We start from the raw sequence: 26,180 nt of genomic DNA, 5'->3' as shown, positions 1-26,180 counted from the left end.
TATCAGACGAGCATTGAGATGGCACCATTTGAGGCGTTGTATGGAAAGAAATGTCGATCCCCTCTTTATTTGGATGATATCTCTGAAGTTCCTGAGACTGGACCTGATATGATCAGAGATATGACTAAAAAAATGAAGCTAATACAGAAAAAAATGAAGGCAGCTCAAGATATACAGGCCAAATATACCAAAATCAGACAACGATCGTTGGTATTTGAGGCAAGAGACTGAGTATTCCTGAAGATTTCACCTTTCATAGGAGTTGTTAGATTTGGCAAGAAAGGAAAGTTGTCTCCACGATAAATTGGGCCGTATGAGATTCTCGAGAAGATAGGAGATCGTGCCTATCGACTCGCATTACCGCCTTCATTATCTGGGATACATGATATCTTTCATGTATCTATACTGCGGAAGTATCTCCCTGATGATTCTCATATTATTCAGTCAGACGAAGCAAAACTTGATGAAAGTCTAAGTTATATTGAAAAACCGATCCAGATTATCGATCGTAAGGAAAAACAACTTAGAACGAAGACAATTCCACTGGTGAAGGTTTAGATGGAGTCATCATGGCATCGAAGAAGCTACCTGGGAGACTGAGTCAGACATGAGACAGGAATTTCGTTGTTTCATTGATGTGAGTTTTCTATTCAGCTTTTCTTATATATTTCCTTCTAATATCTGATTTGATTGCCTGTGATTTCGGGGACGAAATCGGATCTTAGAGGGGGAGAAATGTAATGCCCGAGAATTTGATTATTGTAATCTGATATGATTTATTAATTATGAACTGATGTGATTATAGATGGACCATTCCGAGACCAGATTGGGCAATGGATAGGAATTATGCAATTTTTGTACAATGTTGTTGGCGCCCGAGCGGAGAAAAAAGGTCGCCCGAGCGCCCATGTTCAACAAAAAAAATTTAAGTGCCGATAGTGATGGAATCGTCACTGGCACATTGTACATTGTCACAAGATAGTGAATTGGCGATAGTACCACAGTCTGTGACGGATAGGTCAAGACACTAGATGTTTGGTTATATCGATTGAATAGAATTGGAGTTTATTCTATTACTGAATTCGATATAAGAATGCCAACGTCTGGAAACCGGGATCCCTAGACTAGGATTGAGTCTAGTCTGAGACGTGGAGTCACGAGTTTGATTAATGAATTTATATTGATTATGTTTCCGATTTTGATACAGGTTACTGATATATGTTACATGATTTTACATTGTTTATATGATTGCATGTTTCATTGATTTAGACTGGATGTATTTCTCACCGGAGTTATCCGGCTGTTGTCGTGTTTGTATATGTGCATGACAACAGGTGGGACAGGTTCGGGGTCAAAGAGATGAAGAGAGATCGTGATTAGATTGGAGACTACGGAGTTTGATTAGATATAGTGTTTGGAACACTTGATATGTAGTTGTTAAACTTTAGTTTGAATAATTGTATATAGTACAAAACTTGTACTTTTAATACCGACATGTATATTAGAATGTATTCCATTACGTTCCTCATTTAATACTGTATTTTAAAAAAAATTAGACCCTGTTTATTATAAGTGATTAAATTGTCCTAATGATGATTAAGATATGGATTAGCGTCCGGGTCCCCGTACAAATACTCTGATTTCATCTTTGTTTACGATGTTCTAAAAGAAGTATTTTCGTTAGCAAAATTTCTATGGTGATCTTTTATTGCAAATACTTTTAGATGGTTGGGAAACTTGAGTGTGGTTGGTTTATGGCAAATGCTTTTAGAGAAACGAGACATTTTAATGGAAATTCGAAAGTTTATTTTATATTTAAGAAATTTTTTTCCCCGCAAATTTTAAGTAGTGTAAAGTACGGTACATTACAGTTGGTATCAGAGCGAGGTTCTTGTAAAGGGTTATGCCTACTGCCAGTTGCAAGAAGCTAACGAAGTCACACCTCAAGTCTGTAAGTTTTAAGGCTTTGAATTAGGTTATGTATGAAGCATTAATTCATGATTTCAGCATGTCCATGTTTTAAATTCAAATTACGTGCATCGTATGTTATTGATATTATGTTCATGCATATTGGGTTTACGTGTTGGGTAAATTATTGGAACTGTATGCCTCCTAGACGCTTGATTAACCGGGAAGCAAGAGAGGAGGGCAGGGAGACTCATGATGGGGAGGGAGACGCTCCTCCTCCTCCACCGGCAGATATGCAGGCGCAAATTCTTGAAGGTATAACACAGTTCTTCACACAGTTTGCGGGGAACCAGGCTGCAGTGAATGCAGGGGCGAGGCCCCGACCAGAAGCGGTGTATGAAACATTTCAGAGAATGAATCCGAAGGAGTTTGCGGGGACGACTGACCCGATGGTGGCAGAGGGATGGATTAAGTCCATCGAAGTGATTTTTGACTTCATGGAGCTGCAGGATACAGACCGAGTCAGGTGTGCCATATTCCTTCTAGCAGGGGATGCCAGACGGTGGTGGGAGAGCGCGTTCGTATCGGTCAATCTGCAGGCTTTGACCTGGAATGGATTCAAAGAGGTGTTCTTCTCCAAGTATTTCACTGAGGAAGTATGGTCCAGGTTAACCAGATAGTTCAGGCGCTGCGGCAGGGAGATAGCAGCGTAGCAGATTTTGTGGGAAAGTTTGAGAGGGGGTGTTACTTTGTACCCCTGATAGCTAATGATGCCCGGGAAAAGTTGAGGCATTTCATGGATGGGTTGCGTCCGATCTTGCGTCGAGATTTCCGAGTAGCTGGTCCTACTACATATGCAGTTGTCGTGTCAAGAGCTTTGATGGCAGAACAGGATCATAGGGATATTGAGGCTGACAAGAAGGGCAAGAGGCCCTATCAGGCTCCACCGTAGCCACAACAGCAGCAAAATCGACCTCAGTTTAAGAGGTCATTCCAGGGGCAGTCAGGGAAGAAGCCATATTTGGGACCGCCAAAGGGCAAGGTCCTATGCCACAACAGAAGGTGCCATAGAGGCCAGGTGACCACCCGGTGTGCCCGAAGTGCAACCGCTAGCACCCGGGGCAATGTTTATATTGGTCAGGCAAGTGCTTTAAATGTGGAGCCAGTGACCACATGCTAAAGGACTGTCTACAGTGGAGGCAGCCAACTCAGGGATGAGTGTTCGCCATGCATGCTCAGGAGGTGAACCCAGACACGAAGTTATTGACCTGTAAACTATTTAATTAAGCACCGTATTACTTTGCCATGCATGTGTGGGAATTTCATTTGGGTTTATTAATGTGCTAGTAATATTTTTGGGTGTCATGAGATATAAATTTCTTCTATGCCTGAGATTAAGGTTATAATTTTGAGGAGATAAGTTTTGTGTTGTGCTAACGTCTCTCAGGAAATATATTCATAAAGAGACTAGCCACAAAGGCCCTGATAGACTCAAGAGCCACCCACTCCTTTATTTCGGAGACATTCGCTAATCACCTGGACGTCCAGTCTATTGGACTCGACGTGAGCTAATCAGTGACACTCCCATCAGGGGAAGAATTGTCGGCTACTAGCGTGGTTAGAGACATCGATCTGGAACTGCAAGGCCCACCTAGTGTACGCCGATTTGATTGTGTTGCTGATGCCAGAATTTGATATCATTCTGGGAATGGATTGGCTGACAAAGAACAGAGTTCTTATCGACTTCCAGAAAAGGTCAGTGTTAGTAAGATCTTTGGGTATGTTCAGTTTCTCTTTGAGCCAGCTAGATGGAGGAGTTTTACTCGCATGATCTCTTGCATGCAGGCGCGGAGACTCATTCACAAAGGGTGTTAGGCTTTCTTGGCCAGTGTTGTTCCTGCACCTGACGTACCCACTCCATCTATATCTGAAGTACCAGTAGTCAGAGATTTTCCTGGCGTCTTTCCAGATGACGTCACAGGTCTCCCACCAGAGAGAGAGGTGGAGTTCGCCATCGATCTTATACCAGGCACTGTGCCAATATCAAAGACACCGTACCGATTAGCTCCAGCGGAGATGTTAGAGCTCAAACAGCCGATACAAGAGCTTCTCGACAAGGAATTTATCCGCCCTAGTTTCTCACCTTGGGCGCACCAGTACTCTTTGTAAAGAAGAAAGACGGGAGCATGAGGTTGTGTATCGATTACCGAGAATTGAACAAGGTAACGATCAAGAAAAATACAAGCTTCCAAGGATCGACGACTTGTTTGATCAGTTGTAGGGAGTCACAGTGTTCTCAAAAATAGATCTTCGATCGGGGTATCATCAGCTGAAGGTGAAAGATGCAGATGTTCATAAGACAGCCTTTAGAACCAGTTATGGGCATTACGAGTTCTTGGTGATGCCCTTCGAACTGACGAATGCTCCAGCAATTTTTATGGACTAGATGAATTGATTATTTCAGCCCTACCTAGATCAGTTTGTCATAGTATTCATTGACGACATTCTTATATACTCTAAGAGCCATGAGGAACACAGTCAGCACTTGGGTACAATTTTGCAGATCTTGCAGAGTCGCAAGTTGTTTGCAAAATTCAGTAAGTGTGAATTTTGGTTGGGGAATATAGCGTTTTTGGGTCATGTAATTTCTAGCAGTGACATTGAGGTGGACCCATCTAAGGTAGCAGCAGGTTAATGAATGGGTTGAGCCGAAGAATGCGTTAGAGATCCTCAGTTTCCTAGGCCTAGCAGGCTAATATAGGAAATTTATTCAAGGATTTTCTTCGATAGCAGTGCCACTCACTTCACTGATAAATAAGAATGCAAAATTCGTGTGGAGTGATGAATGTCAGAAGAGCTTTGATACTTTGAAGCAATCTCTTATTTCAGCACAAGTGTTAGCCATGCCAACAAGGCAAGGCGATTTTGTGCTATACACCGATGCCTCTAAGCTTAGTTTAGGAGCAGTTTTGATGCAGCATGGTCGGGTGATAGCTTATACTTCCAAGCAGTTGAAGGTGCATGAGAAGAACTACCCGACTCATGATCTTGAGTTAGCCGCTATCGTATTGCGTCGAAGATATAGAGACATTATTTGTACGGCGAGAAATGACAGATATTTACTGATCACAAGAGTCTCAAGTATTTCTTCACGCAGAAAGAACTGAAAATGAGACAGATACGGTGGTTCGAGTTAGTAAAAGACTACGATTGTGAGATTATGTGGGGACCCGGACACTAATTCATTTCTTAATCATCTTTGGGAATAATTAGTTCAATTAAATAAACAGGGTCCAATTTTTTTTTAAATACAAATGCGGAAACGTAATGTAAAATCCGATATACATATCAAACATAAATTACATGTCTTGTAATCAATACATTAAAATCAAACTAGGGTTCAAGTACTACATATCAACTGCTTAAGCCTATCTACTTCTGATCCGGATCTCTACGCTAACTTGTCCTCTCTCATTCTCTTCCTGACCCTGGTCATGTCCCACCTGTTGTCATGCACACATACAAACACGACAACAACCGGATAACTCCGGTAAGAATATAATCCTAGTATAAACAATGAATAAATGCAATCATATAAAAACATAAACAGTCATCAATAACATGTATCAAATCTGAAAACATGAATCGATATAAATCTGTAAATCAACTAATGACTCGCATCTCAGACTCGACTCATCTCTAATTTAGGGATCCCGGTTCCTGGACATTAGCACATATATCGAATCTCAGCGATAGGAATCAATCTACTCCTAAGCAACATCGGTATAAATCAAACATCCAGTGTCTTGCCATATCCGTCACAGACTTGGCATATCCGCCAATGACTAGGCATCTCTGCCCATGATTCAATACACGCTTTGCTATAAATCAATAGAATAAGCATATCAATTTCATTCAATTGCAAACATCAATGCAATAAAGTAAAGTATGTGGTTTTTGGGAAGCCCAAGTCCAATCTGACTCAAGTCGATCTCCCGGTTAACATTGATTTATATCTTTCTTTCTGTTGATCTGACGAAGTCGATGTCTCGAATTCGAAGCCTGTCAATACTCAATTTGGAAATGAAAATATCGAGGATTATAATATCAATACACCACTCAAATCAATACTGGATATAATCAGAACTCAATCAAATTCTGTTTCAACGGCATAACTGCAGAATCTCATTATACCCAGCAATACAAATCAACAGATATCAATTCTCACAACCTCATAATCGATAACCATACAAATCTGATATCAAATCTTAATCAAATCAGTTCAGAAATTCATAACAATTTCCTACGGTATCTGTTCTTCAATCCGGTTTTGATTATACGATGTTTACTATGTTAGAAGGTTCAAAGGGTAACACCTACCTATCCTATGCAGGATTCAACTGTAGAACTTTGTCACCAAGATTTGTATCAATTTTCATTCATGTGGAGGATTGTTGGAAATTTGAATCAAATTTAAAGTTTGAATAAAAATTATATCTCATGAATGTGGGAGTATCTTTTGGCTCTCCACATTCTTAAGTTAATTGAAGAATTTTGGCTCTTCATATTCTTGAGTTAATGAGAATTAATCTTGCATGACTTTTTGATGTGCATTTTGGGGATTATAAATAGTGTGTTCATTTCCTCATTTCAATCAAACATATGAAAATCTTATCTCTTTCAAGTATTCTCTTGCATTTCATATTTTTTCATTTGGCCTCCGTTAAATCTCGGTGATAAAGTAAATGTATGTTTTCAGTTCGTCGTAGTAGTGTCTCGTGCTAAGTTACTGTTGGTTGTTCCGTTGTATCTTAAAAACAGATGTCCGCTGATACCTCGAAGCACATACCAGAGGGGGCGAATATGTTTTAAGGACACTGTACTTCGTACAGGCCTCGGTTTGGTGTACTTTAAGCTTTGCTCTACTGTGTTTTTCCACCATTTAGTTCACTGGTTTTTACGAAAGTTTACTGTACTTTATCGCTCGATATATTGTGCAACACTCTCTTGGTTATTGTGCTTGATTTTCTTTTATGGCTCTTTCTATAGTTTGGGTGATGAACTGGCGGGCCAATTTCTCCAAACTCAGCGCCCATTCATCTTCGGTTCACTTTTTTGTTCTAGCCTTGGGCCCTTGACCCAGCAATATGTGTTCTACGGTGGCCTCTCTCCTTTTCCCAGTCATCTCTGAGCCTTTCTCAAAGACGAGGTCAGGTGATGTCCGGGGAAAAATATGGGTCAATATCTTCGGATGAGCACTGAGTTGGATAGGCTTAGATTTATCAGGCCTCAGCCCAACGTGAAGTCATGGAAAGCCTAGTCGCCTGAAAACAAAGGAGTGAACGTTATATAACCCTGGTGTAGACGTACGTGTTCTCACCGATGATGAAGACAAATACTGAATAATGTATTGATAAACTTAAACCATGAACCAAACTATGTATTTATAGGGAGAATATGGCAGTAATCTTGTCAAAACTTATGTTCAACCCCCTAGATCGGGAAATAAACCCTCTTTATATTCGAGTAAGTCCGCTGTCAAATGAGATACTCCTACACAAATCAGTTTTGTCACCTACTAGAAGAATGTTCACCTCGGAGCTCGGTTAAAACCACCGACCTCGGAACTCCTCTATAAGTCCCTTTCAAGAATCACTAGTTTTATGTGCAGAAGATAGTTCACGTTCACGAGTACAAACAGTCTACATCATTCTGGATCCGGGGGAATCTCCTTTTCCAATGGGGGATAGAAAGTACATCCACTCCTATTCTCCAAATTAACATGCCTTCTTATTCAACAAGATCTTCTTTTGACTTGAAACGCACTCTTGAGCTCTTCTATTTCCAGAGAACCCCTTGCTTTCTTATGGCGACCTCCGAGTTCGGCTACCTTACCCTCATTATTAGCTCGCCTCTCCCAACACCCTTCTAACCCACGTTCGAGCTAGGCCCTTCGCGCACATATTCAGGTGATGGTTCTTGGTTCCTAGTTTCATCCACGGGCTTTATTAAATCCATGGGCCTAGACCTATTAGCCTGACCACCTCACTCAGGGATCATGTGCTAATCACAATTTATTCGTAGATCATTTGAAAATGGATTTTACCTATCAGTATTATTTTTAGTACATTTTACCTACTAATATTTGAGGAAGTCCAATTGATCAATATGGACACTGGTAATTCGGGTATGCTCAAAGTAGCAGATTGGTTCAAGTCTCAAATCAGAAGCATTCCCGATCTCACAGGCTTGATACACCAAAACCATATAATGTCAGACAATTATTAAATGTCGTTTGCCAGAATAAATTAGTCCAATTCATGTATATGAACTTGAAAACTAATTAATTGTAATTTAAAAAAGGAATAAATCATACAATATTATTTTAGCTTATGGATTTGTTATTTTTTCATGGGAGTAATGACATGACATCAACAATTGATTACATGTTCTATACCTTGTCAACTAAAAAAGACTAAAATTGTTGACATATGTGGCTAAAACTATTAAAAAAAAAAAAAAAAAAAAATTGCACAAGACTAAGATTTATTTTTAAAATCACGTGACCAAGGGTGCATGGAGTGGATGGTCAAATTCCCAACAGTTTTTGTTTCCCAAATTTTCAGACAGCCAGCCCCTCATTTTATTTTTCCTTTCTAGGGTTGAATTTGCAGATGAAATATTAAGTACTAGTTTACCATAATATCTTCGTTTTTTTATTAAATATTAATATTTCCTCCCTCATATAGTTAGACTTGTTTGTGTTTTCATACAAATTATGAAAAGTAAATTTGTAGAAAGAAGTTTTCAATTTTATCATTATTTAATAAATATTTTAATAGTATAAAAAAATATTGGGAGTAATTAATTTATTTAACGATGGAGGTAGATTCCTGAAAAAATAGATAAAATAACAATAAATATAAAATTAAGTCAGTAAGATCAAAAAACATTAAATTGTGCAATCTTATAACTTTTAGCTAAAATCTAGTGGGATGTAAATAATTTTGCATGTATTTTAATACCTAAATAAATATAATGACAATTAAGTTGAATTTTAATAAACAATCACCTTAAATTTGAGATATTATTTTTTATTTCAAATTAAATTATATTTTTAATAATTTATAATTGTTTATTGGTATGAAATATTTATAATAAGATGATTTTGTGTGTAGAGAAAAAGTCTTTTTGGTTTTTCTTTTACTATTTTATTTTCGGGCTAGTAGCTCAATTGGTATCAACACTACCAACATTTTAAGAATCTAAGTACTTATGATTGGAGGTCCTGAGTTCAAGTGTTGGAGGATACGAAAGAAACCACTTTCCAGTTGTGGATATTCTATAAGTGGCGGTACCCATGCTGGACCATCCTAGAGACCCATGACTAGTGGTGGTGCGTGGGTATGGGTCGAGGCCCATGTTGGTTAAGCCTAATGGTCCATGATCGTTACACAATCCATGCCAAGTATGATGTCGAATTCAGAAATTGGGAGTACGATAAGATCTGCCCGAACCACATCTTTTTGCAAACGAAGCTCCAGATTCTTCACAATGCTCAAAGTGACCATTTGATCACGGAAGGAATAGAAACTTGAAGCTCAATCCCATATACTTGGGTATAATATTTAGTTTCTTGACAAATGTCTCGGATAGGAATGAGTGTGTAGCTCTTGAATCCAGCAATGCGTATGTAGCTACACCTAAAATGAATATCCTTCCTGCGACGAATACACCGTTAAATCTATATGTGTTGAAACTTAAGGAACTTCTATCACTATTTTCCAAATTTTTTTCGAAAATTACATGCTTGGACCCTAATTTTTCAATTTTGAAAATTGCATTTTAGCCCCATCAATTTCGAAAATTGCATTTTTAACTCCTTAAGTTTTCGCAAATGACATTTCCAACTCTCAAACATTTGGATTATACAATTTGGCCCATAAAATTTTGGAAATTATTGATTTATCCCGTAGATTTTGAAAATGCAAAAACAGACCGTAATTACCTAAGATTTGCAAAACAGCCCCTACACTTTTAAAATTTGCAATTTAGTCCCTTAATTTTTGAAAATTCCATATTCATCCTAGAACTTTCGGTTTATCATATTTCAGTCCTTGGAATCCTCAAAAATTTGGATTAGACCCTAGAATTTCGGCTAGTACAATTAAGCCCTTTTAGGTTTCGAATTTTTGCAATTTAGTCCCCCTAATTTTTGAAAATACAATGCACGCCCTTATTCTCGTTTTTTTCCCTCAATTTCAAGCCTTAAAATTACTATTTGGATTTAATTCATTCCTTTGTATTATTCAGGCTTATATTTTATGCTCAATTTCTATCATTTTCAATGTCACCCCCTTAAATCTAATTATAGTAGAGCATGCAACCTAATATCTTCTCGGTTCTTCATTAACCCAATCAATCCTCATAACCAATTGAACATTTCATGCAATAAAAAAAATATAAAAACGTTAAATAACTAGGTTGCAAGTGATTAGAGTCGTGTCTGGCTCCTGCTCGGCTTCTTCATCTTGCATCACATAAGCTCTCCAAACAGTTGGTCCCTTTTTTCCTTGGGCAATCGGTGGCCCTATGTCCCTCTTCCTTGCATATGGAGCACCTATATGATCCCCACATGTACTTGTCATAGTGTAAGCGATTGCACTCTTTGCATAATGGCCTCTCTTCAGGTTTTGGTTCTCCAGGCGGTGGTGGCTTTTTCTGTCCCGACTTCTTCCATTTTCCCTGGGGCTTTTGTTGCCTTTGAGCTTTCGGAGGTCCCGTAAATTGCCTCTTGATTGGCTGAGAGCTCTACTGGTGCTGCTGCCTCCTGTGCTGCATCTCAAATTCAATATCGTTCAGGGCTTGCTCAGCTTAGAATGCACAAGTAGTGGCAGTTGCATAATCTGTCGGTCGCATCATCATCACATCACGGCGTATGGTAAGTCGAAGGCCATCCATAAAATGCCTTAATTTCTCAGCAGCATTTCTAGCAATAAGGGGTACAAAGTGACAACCCCTATAAAATCTCCTAACAAACTCAGCCCAACCGTGTCTCCCTGATGGAGAGTCATAAATTCCCTCTTCAGGCGCCCTCGAACGTTGGTAGTAAAATAATTCTCATAGAAAATGTTCTTGAATTGCTCCCAAGTGAGTATGGCAAGATGACTCCATGCTCGGCTCCTTCCCACCAAAGAGAAGCGTCTTCTCGCAGCATATACGTAGCACACCTAACTCGGTAAGTGCCTCGAATATTCAGATAACGAAAATGCACCTCAAGAGATCGAATCCAACCCTCAACAGCAAATGGTTCAGCTGTGTCAGAAAATTCCTTCGAGCCCAGCCTCCAGAACTTATCATACATGTCGTTTTGTGGCCTTGGAGCATGTTGTGCCTGCTGCTCAAAGAAACATTCCACGCCCTCGAGAACACGAGTAGCAGCCCCATTAGGAGGTGGGGGTGCATTTCCTTGACGATCCTCATTCGTCTAAACTTGCCTATTGGTACTAGGTGCGCGTCAGGAGACATTAATATGAATGTTTTCCAAATTACAAACATAACCAACATGCATTTAAATCTAATTTTATATTCATGCAGCATATACTAATCTCTTTTTGAGCAAATTTAAGCATATATAACATTTAACCTCAAAAAACTTTTAAACATGAAATGTATACATATTAACCATGTAAACATGCAGGTATCATCATATAATTCATGTAAAACAATTAAACTTACAGACTTGAGACTTGACAACTGAGCTTTCCGGAACTAGCTGTGTCACAACCCTTTACAGGAACCTTGCTCTGATACTAACTGAAACATCCACCACTCCTTTTTATTTAAAATAAACTAGAAATTGTTTTTTCTTTCTAATTCATTCGGCCGAAATATACATAATTATGTTTTAAAGTACTTTTACACCATTTAAAATAAACCAACCGATTATTATCTGAAAATCCAAAAGAAAGTAATTTAAAGCATAAAATCGTAAATGTCAACCAACCTAAACTAACATAATTTCAAAAATAAACTTAACTTTAACATCTTCTCAAAAACATCATAATTCAATAAAATATTTAAAGTAATCATAACTCCTAAACATAATTTTATTTGCGAAAAACTAGCGACGGTTTTCGGGTTGTGTACACCTTCAGTCCAGCTAGTTCAACCACCAAGACCTCCATTAATATCAATCTCATGCTCATCTGCATCAATCACAACTAATGAGTCTATTGACTCAACAAATCTTAATCACGATAATAAGTAACACATATACATTCACAAGCAACAGTGAAAATACTTTTAATAAAATAGCTTTTCATGAACATAAACTTTAACATTTTCTTTTCAACATATTGGATCATATTTTGTTTCACCATATGCATATACATTTCCCTTTTTATTGAATTCAGATCCTCAATTGTGACTTTCATATTAGCTGTAGTTCGATGGATCCATCTACGTATTGTCAAGGTACCGGACGACAGGGACATCAGCGACACTCTCACCCGTCAACTGAGTATTGGCCTTACATATCATTGTATTATCGTATTAGTCACAATCAATTCACCTCCTTCAAATTTTCATATTTCCATCACTTATAAAAAATTCATATACACATAAATCATTTTTATTTTAAACCAAGTAAGCAACATATTTTTTATCATTAACGTTTCATCATAAAATCTCATAAACATTTGACATAAACATTTTAACATTTATTACAGCATTCAGGGCACTGCCAGGACGTCTAATATTTTTCAGGTGTAAAATGACTGTTTTGCTCCTGAAACCCTAACTTTCCCAATTTATCTATATACCTTAAAACGACGACCCAAACCATTCCAAACATAACATGAAACCTTAAAATACACCCATAAATATTTCTTAGACGTACACTTAGGCTTCTCGACTAATTTCCCAATTTGTTTTTAAACTTAGACGTATATCTCGGTTTTGACTCGTATTGACAAGAAACTTAACCAAAACTTACCAAAATTGAACCCTTAGGCTTCTCGACTAATTTCCCAATTTGTTTTTAAACTTAGACGTATATCTCGGATTTGACTCGTATTAACAAGAAACTTGACGAAAACTTACCAAAATTGAACCAAAGCTTATTGACACCTAATTAAACAATATATGACCCAAATCATGCCCATTAAGCCATTGGACTAGCATAAACAACATCTGAATTTTGTCTCCACTTTTTCGAAAACCCTAGCTTCCTAACCTATCCTTCCCTTCACCCTATCCCTTAAGCGATTGAACCAGTGCCTGACCAAACCTCATATGACCTAGACTTAAGACCTTAATAGTCCAGCCCTCACGATCCATGCACGAGGACGTGCATGGTTTTCTCATATATCTCACGGCCGCGGCTAGGTGGTGCCCTAGTAGTGCGCCCTTCATCTCCTAGCCTCCCCAGCCTTGCATGGACCACCATGGCTCTAGGATAGGACCCTCACGAGCCCCTACCCTTGCCTGGAAGGCAGTCCGCGCAACCCCCTTCCCTTATCCAACGAAAAATCGAACCCTTGCCCTATGATCCCAATTTTTGTTCCAGCTTGTTTCCCTTGCATCCGGCCCTTAACTATGCATCTAGGGACCCTTAAACATGTGGAGAAACTTCCCTTCACAAGGCCCTATGATGGCAGTCCCTTCATTCACTATTACCAAGAGTTTTAAATTATAAAACACATGTTCTAAGCATAATATAGCATAAAAAGAAAAATAAATACAAGGGAAACATATTTTTCATGCAAACATGCTTCAAACATATAATATGGTATGATAGATGAGAAAAAAGGAGATTAAGTCGTGTCTTTGCGTTTATTACGCACGAAAAACTAGTTGAGATATGAAGAACGTCGACGTAGGGAGGACCTTGCTGAATTTCCTTCAACTTCACATGATTTTCCCTTGAAAATGTGTGGTGTGTGCCGTGTTGTGTGGCTGATGGAGAGTCCTTGTGTTTAAAGGGGTTGGGGCGTGAGTTGTAGTGTTTAAGTTTAGGGTTTTAGGGCTTAATATTTGATACATAACACAAGGTGCAAGCTTGGGCCTGTTAACCTAGTATAATAGGCTCATTAAGCAATAAGTTAATATTTGTAATATTTTGTTTAGGAAAGTTGGTGAAAATAATAGAAGAGTTCCGAAAAAGTCCCTATTTTTCTCGAAAATCAATTACTAGTTTAAAATACGACTCGGCGTATAAAAACACAGAAAACGTATCAATTTAAAATACACCACACATTAAACAATTAAAAATAATTATTTAATAAAAATATTTTCCTTATATGGTCTCCAGTCTCTATTCCTCGATCGCGTCTCGAATAACCTTTAAAACACAGTTTTAACGCATTCATGTAGAAAGGTACATTTTAAACATGCAAACATGCACACCATATTAAATTTATGCAATCAATACATTTAATTAGTCATTTTCATTTTTTTTTTCATGCAGTTAGGTTACGTATCGTATTTTTGGACATTACACAATGTCAGTTGATTAACAAGTAAGTGCGAAAAGAAGTTAAACTGACAGATTAAAACAAATCAAATAATGGCTTGGTGAGGTAAACTGAAATTGGAAAGTATGTAGGCTTGTTTCTGGATGTTCGAGGAACTCAAGCTCCTATGTCACCCTTTATTTCTTTTGGAAGGATCACACTAAAAGGCTTTGGACAATACAAGTAATTTGCAAAATCCCGGTTCAATTTGGAGTTAAATATTTCCAAACTGAAACTCCTAGTACACGTCAACTGAATAAATAACAGTATAAAGGCTGCTATCAAATACAATGAATTAAGATACTGTTATATACTAGCACTCAACGATCCTTAATGATCAGATACAATTCTTTGTAAAGTGTGCTCAATTGATTGAGTTTAGTTCAGATATTTGAAAGCTTGAATGCTTGAATTTGTGTAAAAAAACAAAAGATAGTTTTTTCTTACTAAACTGAAGTCATTCTCTATTTGTATTCTGTGAATCAAATAGTCTCGAATTTCAAAAATAGTCCGTTAAAAAAGGAGATGCTTGTTGGCTTTTCTTTTGTCCACATTAAATTATCTGACAATCGTACACTGTTGCGGTTAGTTTTGTACGGAAAAATTATTCAAAATTAAGTTTCGCCTTTCTAGACGTAAACTGTAGTTCTTGAAACTGAATCATGAAAATTGATAGATTGATAATAGTTAGTTCAATTTGGCTATGAGTCAGTTCTATTAAACTAGTCCAGTTTATGTAATTCAATTTTGGTTATGGACATAGTTAGTTCTCTTTGGTTTGGAGTTCAGTTCAGCTTAAATCAGTTTTGTCTTAATTATTTGTTAACATCAAAACATAAGAGTTATATTCTGACAATAAAAATATATGTTTGAATAAGCTTTTAGTAAAACGTTTTGAAAAATATTTTTGAAAAAGCGAGAGTATATTTTTTGAAGAACAATTGAGATGTGTTTTTTGATGTTTTAAAAAATGAAGGAAACAATGGAAATCAAATCATATTATTTTATAATTGTAAATTTATTTTATAGAATAACTGTCCAAATGTATATTTGTCCTAAAAACAACTTTCAAAATATTTTATAAAAAATTGGTAAAAAGTATTTTAAAAAAAATGTTTCATGAGTACTTGTCCAAATAGAGTTTAAGTGATCTTATCACACGGTAATCACGAGACCAATTTTTCTCCCAAATGGATCGATCCCTTAGCTTAATTTCATTACTATCGATAGACTAGTTTTATATCAAAATTGAGTATATTATATATATATTTATACGATAACTAAATGTTAGGACATAAACTCGTATGAGTCCTCAAGATAATTTTGTGAAACAGATTTCTAACACGATGTGACTCATGAAAAATATTATTTTTATGTTAAAAATATTATTTTTTTTACTGTAATTATAGATTGGATAAACTATTCTCACGAATATATATACGTGAGACCGTATCATATGATACATATTCAACGGTGGTCATATGTTACATATAATGATCATATTTTCAAAATTTTATAAAAAAAATACAGTAATAACTAATAATTTAATTTGCTAAAAAATTTAAATCAGGAGATAATATTGGATTATATTGAATTAAAAATACATAAAGATTAAATGATATTTATCATATAATTAATTTTTTTTTAACAATTTACCAGCCATTCATGTACAAAGGCTATGTTTTCACAGATATTAAAAAAAATAGTGAAAAATTTCTATTTTACATTTGTTTAATGAATATATTAATATGTTATAAAAATTTATTGAAAGCAGCTAACACAATTTATAAATGGTTGTAGATCGGTAAAATATATAAAAATAATAGTAAATATGAAAAAAGAAACCTCATCTAAATTGAATAAAAAATTGTAAAATCATGAGAACGAATGTACGGCGCAGCAGCTGCACCAGTTCAAAGAATACCAGCGAAACAAAATCAATAATGATACCCTAGGGATGAGCCCACTACCCCTGGCCCATCCCAAGTCCCAAAGGAAAGACAAGCCCACCAAGGGCCCTAGCCCAAATGGAAGACAGGCCCACTAAGGGCCCAGGTATTCTCCTATAAATACCAGGTTTGGGTGTTCAGTTTATTCATTCACTATATTATTTTCAGCAGCACCCTTAGCTGCTCCCCCCATATATCCTCAGTCACTGACTTGAGCGTCGGAGGGGCTACGCCAGGACACCCTCCTGGCCCCCTCTTAACGATCTTCTTTGTTATTTCAGGCTCAGGGTAATTTCCAAACCCGCGTCTGGATTAGTGACACTTGCTGGGAGCGGACCCTAAATTTCCCGTGAGTATCACTTGGCGCCGTCTGTGGGAACAATCTGAGTTGAGACGTAGAGATGGTAGGCAAGAGAGGAAGCAGAAGAGTTAACTCAGCGTCATCGCGTCCTCAGAGGGGACCCGAACCGTCTCATGTTGAGGCGAGGCAGGAACAACCTCGTCAAGAGACAAGAACTGAGCAGCCCCGTCACGAGACGAGGGTTGAGCAAACCCGTCCTAATGAGAACGTGGGAAACTTGACCTTGGAACAGTTGGGCCAATTCATCGCCCGTACAGTAGATGAGGCCATGAGGAGGAACCAAGAGTCTATGAGTGCTGGGGAACGGGCCCATCGTCAGGAGCGTGAGGAAAATGTTGAAGTCCACCAGAGCAGGGTTGAAGAGATGCAACCACCTCAGAGTGGAGAAATTAGTGAGATGGGGGAGATGTGGAAGGAGATACAGAGATTGAGGGAGCAGGTGGGAAGCAGGGCGCCGGTACCCAAGAGAGGAAGCCCTTTTTCACTAGCCATCTTGGAGGAAGGGCTCCCTCCGAATTTCCGACAATCAAACGTTGGAGAGTATGACGGACATACAGACCCTGAGGAACACTTGGGGAGATTTGAGAATGCGGCTCTGTTGCACCAATATTCGGACGGAGTCAGGTGCAGGGTGTTTCTGGGCACGTTGGTGAGGTCAGCCCAGCAATGGTTTAATACCCTGCAGCCCAACTCCATACGGTCGTTCGAGGATTTCTCTGCAGCCTTCTTGCACCGATTTGCCAGCAGCAAGAGGCATCAAAAGAACTATTTGAGTCTATTTGTGATGAAACAACAAGAGGCTGAAACATTGCGGGACTTTGTCCGGCGCTTCAACACTGCAGCACTAGAAATACCAGCGGCTACCCCGGACATCATGATAAGCGCCTTTACCCAAGGGCTGAGGGGGGGAGAATTCTTCAAATCGCTGGTCAAGAAGCCTCCGTCGAGCTATGATGACTTGTTAGCTCGGGCGGAGAAATATGTAAACTTGGAGGATGCTCAACGATACAGGAGGATGGAAAACCGGCCCGGAGGAAGTAGGGTGGAGGGAGCCGAGAGAGGTGGAAAGAAGAGGGGTGCAGGGGAAAGAGATGAGGACAGAACCAAAGGTAGAGGACAATTCTCATCACATGTTCCTATGAATAGGAGTCGGGATAAGGTGATGGAGGTGAGGGAGTCGGGGGAGAGAGGGGAGAAGTCGCAGAGGGTTGAGAGCAATGCTCGACCTCCGCCGCAGGGTAGACAAGAAGGATCCTCGTCCAGGAGTGAACTGAGATCTCGCCCATCTTCTAGGCGGGGTCGAGGCCCTCCATGGATACATCAAAGGATCGAAGAGCCGAGAAGAGAAGGGCGGGGTCAGGATGCTCCTCGGGAACCTGTCGAACCGAGGAGGAGAGCAGATGGAGATAACCACCCCACAAGAGGAATGATTCATATGATCTCGGGGGGTGCTACTGATGGGGATTCCGGGCGAGCGCGGAAGGCGCATGGGAGGAGGTTGGAGAATTTTGAAATATCGAGGAGTGCGAACTTACCCCAGGATCCTGTCATCAGTTTTGGACCGGATGACCTCCGAGGCGTTGTGGCTCCTCATAATGATGCCTTGGTGGTGACAGCCACCGTTGCCAATTACGATGTGGCACGAATTTTTATTGATAATGGAAGCTCTGTTAATATCCTGTTCAAGAGCACCCTGGATCAGATGAATGTGGATGGATTTGAGTTCGAGCCGATCTCCACTCCTCTATATGGATTTGCAGGACATGCCATCCCGCCGCTCGGTCAAATTGTCCTTCCTTTATCTTTGGGACATGAGCCTCGGCGGGTAACGAAGATGACAACCTTTACTGTGGTGGACACCCCATCCGCTTACAATGGAATTCTTGGGCGACCAGCCCTCAAGGATTTCAGAGCTGTAGCGTCCACCTATCATCAGAAGTTGAAGTTTCCTGTAGGGAGGGAGGTTGGAGTCTTATGTGGGGACCAGAAAGTCGCTCGTCGATGTTATGAGGGGATAGTGAAAGAAGAGGGGAAGAGGGCACGTGTGGAGGTCAATATGATTAGAAGGGGGCGAAGTGGGTTGCCCGTGGTAAGGAGGGAGGTTCATGAGGTGGTGGATGAGAAGCCGGAGATCGTGACATTGGGGCCTGACAAGAAAACTCTAAGAATAGCCCCTGACCTTGACCCAGAGGTAAGGGAAAAACTTATTACTTGTTTACAAGCTAATCTCAACAGGTTCGCTTGGTCTGCCCAAGAACTCACAGGGACGAGTCCAGAGGTAGCAGAACATCGGTTAAACATCTTACCGAATTCTCGTCCCGTGAAACAGAAGAAAAGACACTTCGGGCCCGAGAAAGATATAGTTATAAAAAAGGAGGTGGGAGAGTTGCTCAGTGCCGGGCACATTCGAGAGGTACAATTTCCTACTTGGCTCTCGAATGTCGTTCTTGTTCCGAAAAGTTCAGGAAAATGGAGGATGTGTGTGGACTTCAGAGATCTCAACAAGGCATGTCCTAAAGATTGTTATCCCTTGCCGCGGATAGATCAGTTGGTGGACTCCACAGCCGGACATCAGTATTTGTGCATGTTGGATGCTTATCAGGGGTACCATCAAATCCCCTTGTCCGTGGAGGATCAAGATAAAGTAAGTTTCATTACCTCTGAAGGAACTTTCTGTTACGTGGTCATGCCCTTCGGACTCAAAAATGCTGGAGCCACGTATCAGCGGTTGATGGATAAAGTCTTTTCTAAGCAGGTGGGGAGGAATGTGGAAGTGTATGTGGATGACATCATGGTAAAGTCTAAGGATTCGACCCTGCTCATACCTGACCTAGTGGAGACATTTTCCACCCTCAGGTCATATGGGCTGAAGCTGAACCCTCAAAAGTGTATATTTGGGGTGAAGAGTGGGAAGTTTCTGGGCTATATGGTGACAGAGAGGGGGATTGAGGCTAACCCCGAGAAAGTTCAAGCCATCCAGAGTATGGTCTCCCCTCGGGGGCCCAAAGATGTTCAGCAGTTGACAGGGAGGATTGCTGCGCTGGCACGTTTTATCTCAAGGTCCGCCCACAGGAGCTTACCTTTCTTCCGGACCTTGCGAAAAGCAAAAAAATTTGAATGGGGGCAGGATTGTGAGAAGGCTTTCACAGAATTGAAGGAGTACCTGGCCGAGCTTCCCGTCCTGGCCAAACCGGCAACGGGTGAGCCTTTATGGGTATATTTATCTGCCACTGAAGGGGCTGTGAGTTCAGTCCTTGTTAAGCTGGATGGATCGGTTCAGCAGCCGGTGTATTATGTTTCGCATGCTCTCAAAGGAGCCGAGATCCGATACTCCGGGTTGGAAAAATTGGCTTTGGCTTTGGTAATGACAGCCAGACGCTTGAGGCCTTACTTCTTATCTCATCCGATTGTGGTGCTCACGAACAGCCCATTGGGCAGAATTCTAACTCATTCGGATATGTCTGGCCGCTTGATCAAGTGGACCACTGAGCTAGGGGAGTATGACATCCAGTATGAGCCAAGAACATCTATCAAAGCACAAGCCTTAGCTGATTTTCTAGCTGAGACTGTGCATCTTGAAAATGAGGACCCTTGGAAAGTATATGTTGATGGTTCATCTTCTAAAGAGGGGAGCGGGGTAGGAGTGGTACTGATTTCACCAGCTGGGGAGGAAGTGAAGTTGGCAGTTAGGTTGGACTTTCGAGCATCCAACAATGAGGCAGAATATGAGGCTGTGTTGGCGGGACTGCGAGCAGCCAGAAATGTAGGAGCTACCCGGGTACTTATTTTTTCTGACTCACAGTTGGTAGCGCAACAGATGAAGGGAATGTATGATGTGAAAGATGAGAAACTTATTGAGTATGCTCAAGAAGTGGACAGAGTCAGAGAGAAATTCACGGAGATTACATTTGAACAGATTCCCAGGAAAGAAAATGAGAAGGCAGACACTCTAGCCAAAATGGCTGGGACAATGGGGAGTTGGAAGACTAGAGATGTGGTATTTCAAATTGAACTCACACCTCAAACGAGTTCACCCGCAGTTGAACAGGAGGAGGAGGATTGGAGAACCGCAATAACTGATTATTTGAAAGAAGGAAAGCTTCCCGATGACCCTCGCGAAGCTCGTAAGTTGAAGATGAAATGTTCACGTTATGTGATGGTCGGAGATGTGTTGTTTAAAACATCTTTTGCAGGACCGCTTCTTCGATGTTTGAGTTATACCGAGGCTGATTATGTGCTCCGAGAGGTTCACGAGGGATGTTGTGGAAATCATCTAGGGGCTTATGCATTGGCGAGGAAAGTGATGCTCGCCGGTTATTCTTGGCCCTCGATACTGTATGATGCTCAAGAATTAGTGATGTCTTGTGATAGTTGTCAACGTCATGCCCGATTGCATCACCGGCCAGCGGCCATGATGAAGACTGTCACGGCCGCATGTCCTTTTGACCAGTGGGGAATGGATATTGTGGGACCTTTTCCTACAGCTCCTGCTCAGAAGAAATTTCTTTTGGTAGCGGTTGACTATTTCTCCAAATGGGTGGAGGCAGAACCGTTGGCCAGAATCACTGAGAATGACGTCATGAAGTTCTTGTGGAAGAATATAGTATGCAGATACGGGGTACCCAGGAGACTGATATCCGATAATGGGAGACAGTTCCAAGGGGCCAAGATCCAAGCTTGGTGTAAGGAGATGAAGATCCAACAGGTCTTTACCTCTGTAGCTTACCCGCAGAGTAATGGCCAGGTAGAGGTGACTAATCGGACGCTGGTGCAGGGTCTGAAAGTTCGACTAGGCAAAGCTAAAGGCAATTGGGTGGATGAGCTACCAAGTGTCTTATGGGCATACCGAACCACTCCGAGAGAAGGAACCAAAGAAACTCCTTTCGGTTTGGTTTATGGTACTGAAGCAGTGCTCCCGGCTGAGGTCGGGTTGGAATCGGCAAGGGTGATGCTTTATGACGAGGATAATGGTGCGAGACGTGCTACTGACCTTGATCTGTTGGAGGGAAAGAGAGAGTCTGCCAGCATTCAACTGGAAGCCTATAAGAACCGCATTGCACAGTCTTATAATCGGAGAGTCGTACAGAGAAACTTTCAAGTGGGTGATTTGGTCCTAAGGAAGGTGCAAGAAGAGCAGAGGGGAAAACTGGACCCAAAGTGGGAGGGTCCCTTCAAGGTGGTCGAGAGACTGAGCTCTGGAGCCTATTACTTGGAGAATACGCAAGGCAAAGCTTTGAAAAGGCCTTGGAATGCTTATCACCTCAGAAAATATTATTCTTGATTCTGTCATTGATGTATTTTATTTCCTGAATTTTCCTATGTAATCCATTGGAATTCAATAAAACTAAGTTCTTCTTTTCGAATTCATGAATGTTGTTATATTGTGAGAGTGATAAAATAATTTGTATTTTCCTACTAAGGCATCGCCTAGTAGAGGAGTTAGAGGGTAGAGGGTGTTGATTTTTATTTTCCTGCTAAGGTGTCACCTAGCAGAGGAGTTAGAGGGCTGGGGCGTTGAATTTTTATTTTCCTACTAAGGCATCGCCTAGTAGAGGAGTTAGAGGGTAGAGTGTGTTGATTTTTATTTTCCTACTAAGGCATCGCCTAGTAGAGGAGTTAGAGGGTAGAGGGTGTTGATTTTTATTTTCCTGCTAAGGTGTCACCTAGCAGAGGAGTTAGAGGGCTGGGGCGTTGAATTTTTATTTTCCTACTAAGGCATCGCCTAGTAGAGGAGTTAGAGGGTAGAGTGTGTTGATTTTTATTTTCCTGCTAAGGTGTCACCTAGCAGAGGAGTTAGAGGGCTGGGGCGTTGAATTTTTATTTTCCTACTAAGGCATCGCCTAGTAGAGGAGTTAGAGGGTAGAGTGTGTTGATTTTTATTTTCCTACTAAGGCATCGCCTAGTAGAGGAGTTAGAGGGTAGAGTGTGTTGATTTTTATTTTCCTACTGAGGCATCGCCTAGTAGAGGAGCAGAGCGAGGGGCGAGAAGAAATTTTATTTTCCTACTAAGGCACCGCCTAGTAGAGGAGTGGCGTTGATTTTTATTTTCCTGCTAAGGTATGACTTAGCAGAGGAGTTAGAGGGTGATGGTGTTGATTTTTATTTTCCTGCTAAGGTGTCACCTAGCAGAGGAGTTAGAGGGGTGAGATGGATGATTTTTATTTTCCTGTTAAGGCATGACTTAGCGGAGGAGTTAGAGGGTGATGGTGTTGATTTTTATTTTCCTGCTAAGGTGTCACCTAGCAGAGGAGTTAGAGGGGTGAGATGGATGATTTTTATTTTCCTGTTAAGGCATGACTTAGCAGAGGAGTTAGAGGGTGATGGTGTTGATTTTTATTTTCCTGCTAAGGTGTCACCTAGCAGAGGAGTTAGAGAGGTGAGATGGATGATTTTTATTTTCCTGTTAAGGCATGACTTGGCAGAGGAGTTAGAGGGTGATGGTGTTAAATTTTATTTTCCTGCTAAGGTGTCGCCTAGCAGAGGGGTTAGAAGGGGAAAGTGGTTGATTTTTATTTTCCTGCTAAGGTATGACATAGTAGAGGAGTTAGAGGGTGATGATTTTATTTGCCCTAACAAGGTAATAGTATCAGAGACAAACTCATGAGAAACAGTAAATTCAAATGCAAAGTACCCCAGGTTGCATAAATAAGACGAGTTCGTACATGTCAAAAGTGCGCAAAAGGAAATAGCCAAATGTAAACGTCCCAAAAGTCGCATAATCCTATGGAAAATAAAACAATGCAGAAAATAACATAAATAGAGGAGCTCAATCTAGGAATCGGGGGGGAGACTCGATATGAAGCTCTCGAAGTCGATAAAGTCAGTAGGGGCGCCTGGCGGAGGATAGCCCTGAGCATGGAAAAGGCCGACTGCACCCTCGAAGCCCACCCCCAGGTAGTGAAAAGCTTTCGGGCCACAGATCTCGACAAATTCTTCGGATTTGAGAAATTCCTCTTTGAAGGAGGAGACTTCTGCAGCGTGTCGCACCTTGGCATCTTCGAGCTCAGCTTGTGAATCCTTTAAATCTGTCTTTAACTTCTGGATGTCTTTAGCTTGGTCTTCTGTCAGTCGCTGGAGCTCGTGTTTCTCTTTCAGAAGTTCTTGTTTTTCCTTCAGAAACTCGTCACCCCGAGCTTGGGACTCCGAAAGCTCCTTAGCGTGTGTCGCTTTCATCTCATCGATAGTAGCTTGGAGCTGTTCACGAAGAGCCATGCCCTCGCGCAAGTCTTGGCAGGCAGTAGATCGAGTGGCGTTGGCACGCTCCACCAACTCCCCTATGTACATCATGCCCTGGATAAATAGACAAGAGTGAAAAGATGACAAGTAAATCATACATGTATTAGACATTAATCTAAAGAATAGAAAGAGAAATATACCTCAGTGATGCTGCTGCATGTCCGGCGAGTGAGGTCGGACCACCCCAGTGAATTAATGAATGCTGCATCCGCTTCGGAAGGAAGCTGATACATTATCTTTTGAGCCAGCTGAGTAGGACCTCGCCCCACAATGGCTGTAGCTGATGTGTATAGAGGATGTACCCCTGATGCAGGAGGGGGCTCCTCATCGGACTCAGATCCTTCTGGAGAAGAGACCGACACTACTGAGATCTCTGAAATCTTGCGTTTACCATGATGGGGGACTGACGGGCTAGGATCAACAGACACCTTTTGTTTACCGGACGGAGGAGGGGACTTGGCGCGAGGAGGTGGAGAGGAGGCTCGCTTTGGGGCAGAGGAGGAGGAGCCCGTCTTCTTCTTCTTCACAGCAGCAGTAGGGGAGCCAGCGGACTTCTGCGCAGTAGTAGAGCAGGAACCTGTTTTCTTTTTCTCAGCGACAGAACAATCTCTTTTTGTGCCCGCCGTGACTGTCGGGGTAATGGACTTCTGGGGTGCTGATGAGGAACCCCCGGCCTTTGTCTTGGAGAGCTCACGGAGAAATAGGGCGTTCATGACTCTAGTACCTGCAAGCAGAGACAAGGAACCAAATGAGAATGTTATCAAGTAACATAATAAACGAAAGAAAAACAAGAAGTATGAAAGGGCGAGAATATCTACCAGCATCCTCCTTCAGCTTAATTTTCGCGGGACTTAACCCGACATGGCACAGGAGATCTTCAGATAGAAGTTGGGGGATGCTAAAGCATCGGTCTCCTAATACACTCATTATGTGTAGATAATCCTTATCTTTCTTATAATCCTTTGAAAGCTCAGGCTTAGTGAAGTTAGGGTACCAATCAGTGGAACAAGTCAGTTCTTCCGGTGGCTGGATAAAGAAAAAGTATTTTTTCCAGTCCTTCACATGACTAGGAGCCCCGTCGAAAAGCTTGCGGTTAGACCGGGAAATCACATAGAAGGGTCCCTCTTTTGACTTGGCTAAGACAAGGAAGTAGGAGAAGGTAGTGCAACTTAAAGGAAGATCTAATGCCCGGAATAACACGATGAGGCAGCATATGGAGCGGAGAGCATTGGGAGTGAGTAAACCTAAATGCATCTTATAATAACTGCTCAGCTTTTGAAGGAAGTCATCTAGTGGAAAGCGCAGACCTGCATCGAGATGGTGCTGGAAGAATGTGTAACAACCCTTGGGAGCTAAATAGGGACGGTCGTCAGGGGTAGGAATTATGATCTGGTGAGAGGAGGGAATATGCCACAAAGTCCTCAGTTTGGACTCGCTAGTGGGGGGAATGTGGGACGTTAAGTGGCCATACCAGAGGTCATCAGCATTAGAGATATTCATTTGTTGAGTTACGTGACGAATCTCCTTACCAGGGCGGCTATGAGTGACGACTTCTACCTCAGGGATAAATTCAGGATCTTCTAAGGAATTCCTAGACCCGCTAGACCTTTTGGAATCACTCGCGGAAGTAGACTCAGAATTACTCGTGGAAGTAGACTCAGAATTACTCACGGAATCAGACTTGGAGTTACTCGAAGAACTAAACTCGACAGCATAGGAAGACATTTTTAAGGACAATTAAATAAGTGTAAAAGAAGACTAACCCCGAGGTGGCGTGGGAAAATACGCGAGAGATTAGCCAGAGAGGACTCGGGCACAGTGGGCTAGAGTGGCAGGCGCTATGGGCGAGGGTGCTCGGGCGTTGTGGTCAAGAGTACTCAAGGGCAAGCTGGGCGAGAACGTGGCGGGGCGAGACGCGGCGAGATGGGCGAGAGCTCGGGCCAGCAAGCAAGCGGGCGAGAGCTAGGCGATGTGGGGTGAGAGCGCTCGGGCGCTGTTGGGCGAGACGCGGACGCTGTGGGGCGAGAGCGCTGGGTCAGGAGGGCGAGACGCTCGCTGGGTGATTGGGCGTGGGCGTGCGGGCGAGTGGCGAGGCGAGGAGCTGACGCTCGGCGTGGGCGAGAGCTAGGCTTGGCTGGGCGAGAGCTGGGCGTGATGGGGTGTGGGCGAGAGCGGGGCAGAGGCAGGCGAGAGCGTCGGCGAGGGCGAGAG

At 41.4% G+C, this 26,180-nt stretch overlaps 2 protein-coding genes across 2 annotated transcripts; one reads left to right on the top strand and one right to left on the bottom strand.

Moving 5' to 3' along the window:
- The first annotated feature begins 16,773 nt into the window (after nucleotides 1-16,773).
- Nucleotides 16,774-22,014, top strand: LOC140815462 (uncharacterized). The gene has a single exon (XM_073174565.1). It carries the CDS (start codon nucleotides 16,774-16,776, stop codon nucleotides 22,012-22,014), a length of 5,241 nt encoding a protein of 1,746 aa, XP_073030666.1.
- A 1,379-nt stretch (nucleotides 22,015-23,393) lies between these two features.
- LOC140814808 (uncharacterized) lies at nucleotides 23,394-25,903 on the bottom strand. Its single transcript, XM_073173905.1, has 3 exons — nucleotides 24,788-25,903; nucleotides 24,110-24,693; nucleotides 23,394-24,023 (listed from the first exon to the last, which is right to left on the bottom strand). The coding sequence occupies exons 1-3, from the start codon at nucleotides 25,692-25,694 to the stop codon at nucleotides 23,505-23,507; spliced, it is 2,010 nt and encodes a 669-aa protein (XP_073030006.1). The 5' UTR covers nucleotides 25,695-25,903; the 3' UTR covers nucleotides 23,394-23,504.
- Nucleotides 25,904-26,180: the final 277 nt, after the last annotated feature.

This window comes from Primulina eburnea, chromosome 15 (assembly GCF_022965805.1).
Source record: "Primulina eburnea isolate SZY01 chromosome 15, ASM2296580v1, whole genome shotgun sequence".
NCBI classification, from domain to species: Eukaryota; Viridiplantae; Streptophyta; class Magnoliopsida; order Lamiales; family Gesneriaceae; genus Primulina; species Primulina eburnea.
This window is presented reverse-complemented; position numbering and strand designations above follow the sequence as displayed.

Bases quoted from the DNA above. Each gene is read 5' to 3' on its own strand.
- LOC140815462 (XM_073174565.1), top strand. From the start codon at position 16,774: ATGGTAGGCAAGAGAGGAAGCAGAAGAGTTAACTCAGCGTCATCGCGT.
- LOC140814808 (XM_073173905.1), bottom strand. From the start codon at position 25,694: ATGTCTTCCTATGCTGTCGAGTTTAGTTCTTCGAGTAACTCCAAGTCT. The intron at 24,694-24,787 runs GTAGATATTCTC...CTCTGCTTGCAG, and splicing joins TAAGCTGAAGGAGGATGCTG to GTACTAGAGTCATGAACGCC. The intron at 24,024-24,109 runs GTATATTTCTCT...CTATTTATCCAG, and splicing joins CATGCAGCAGCATCACTGAG to GGCATGATGTACATAGGGGA.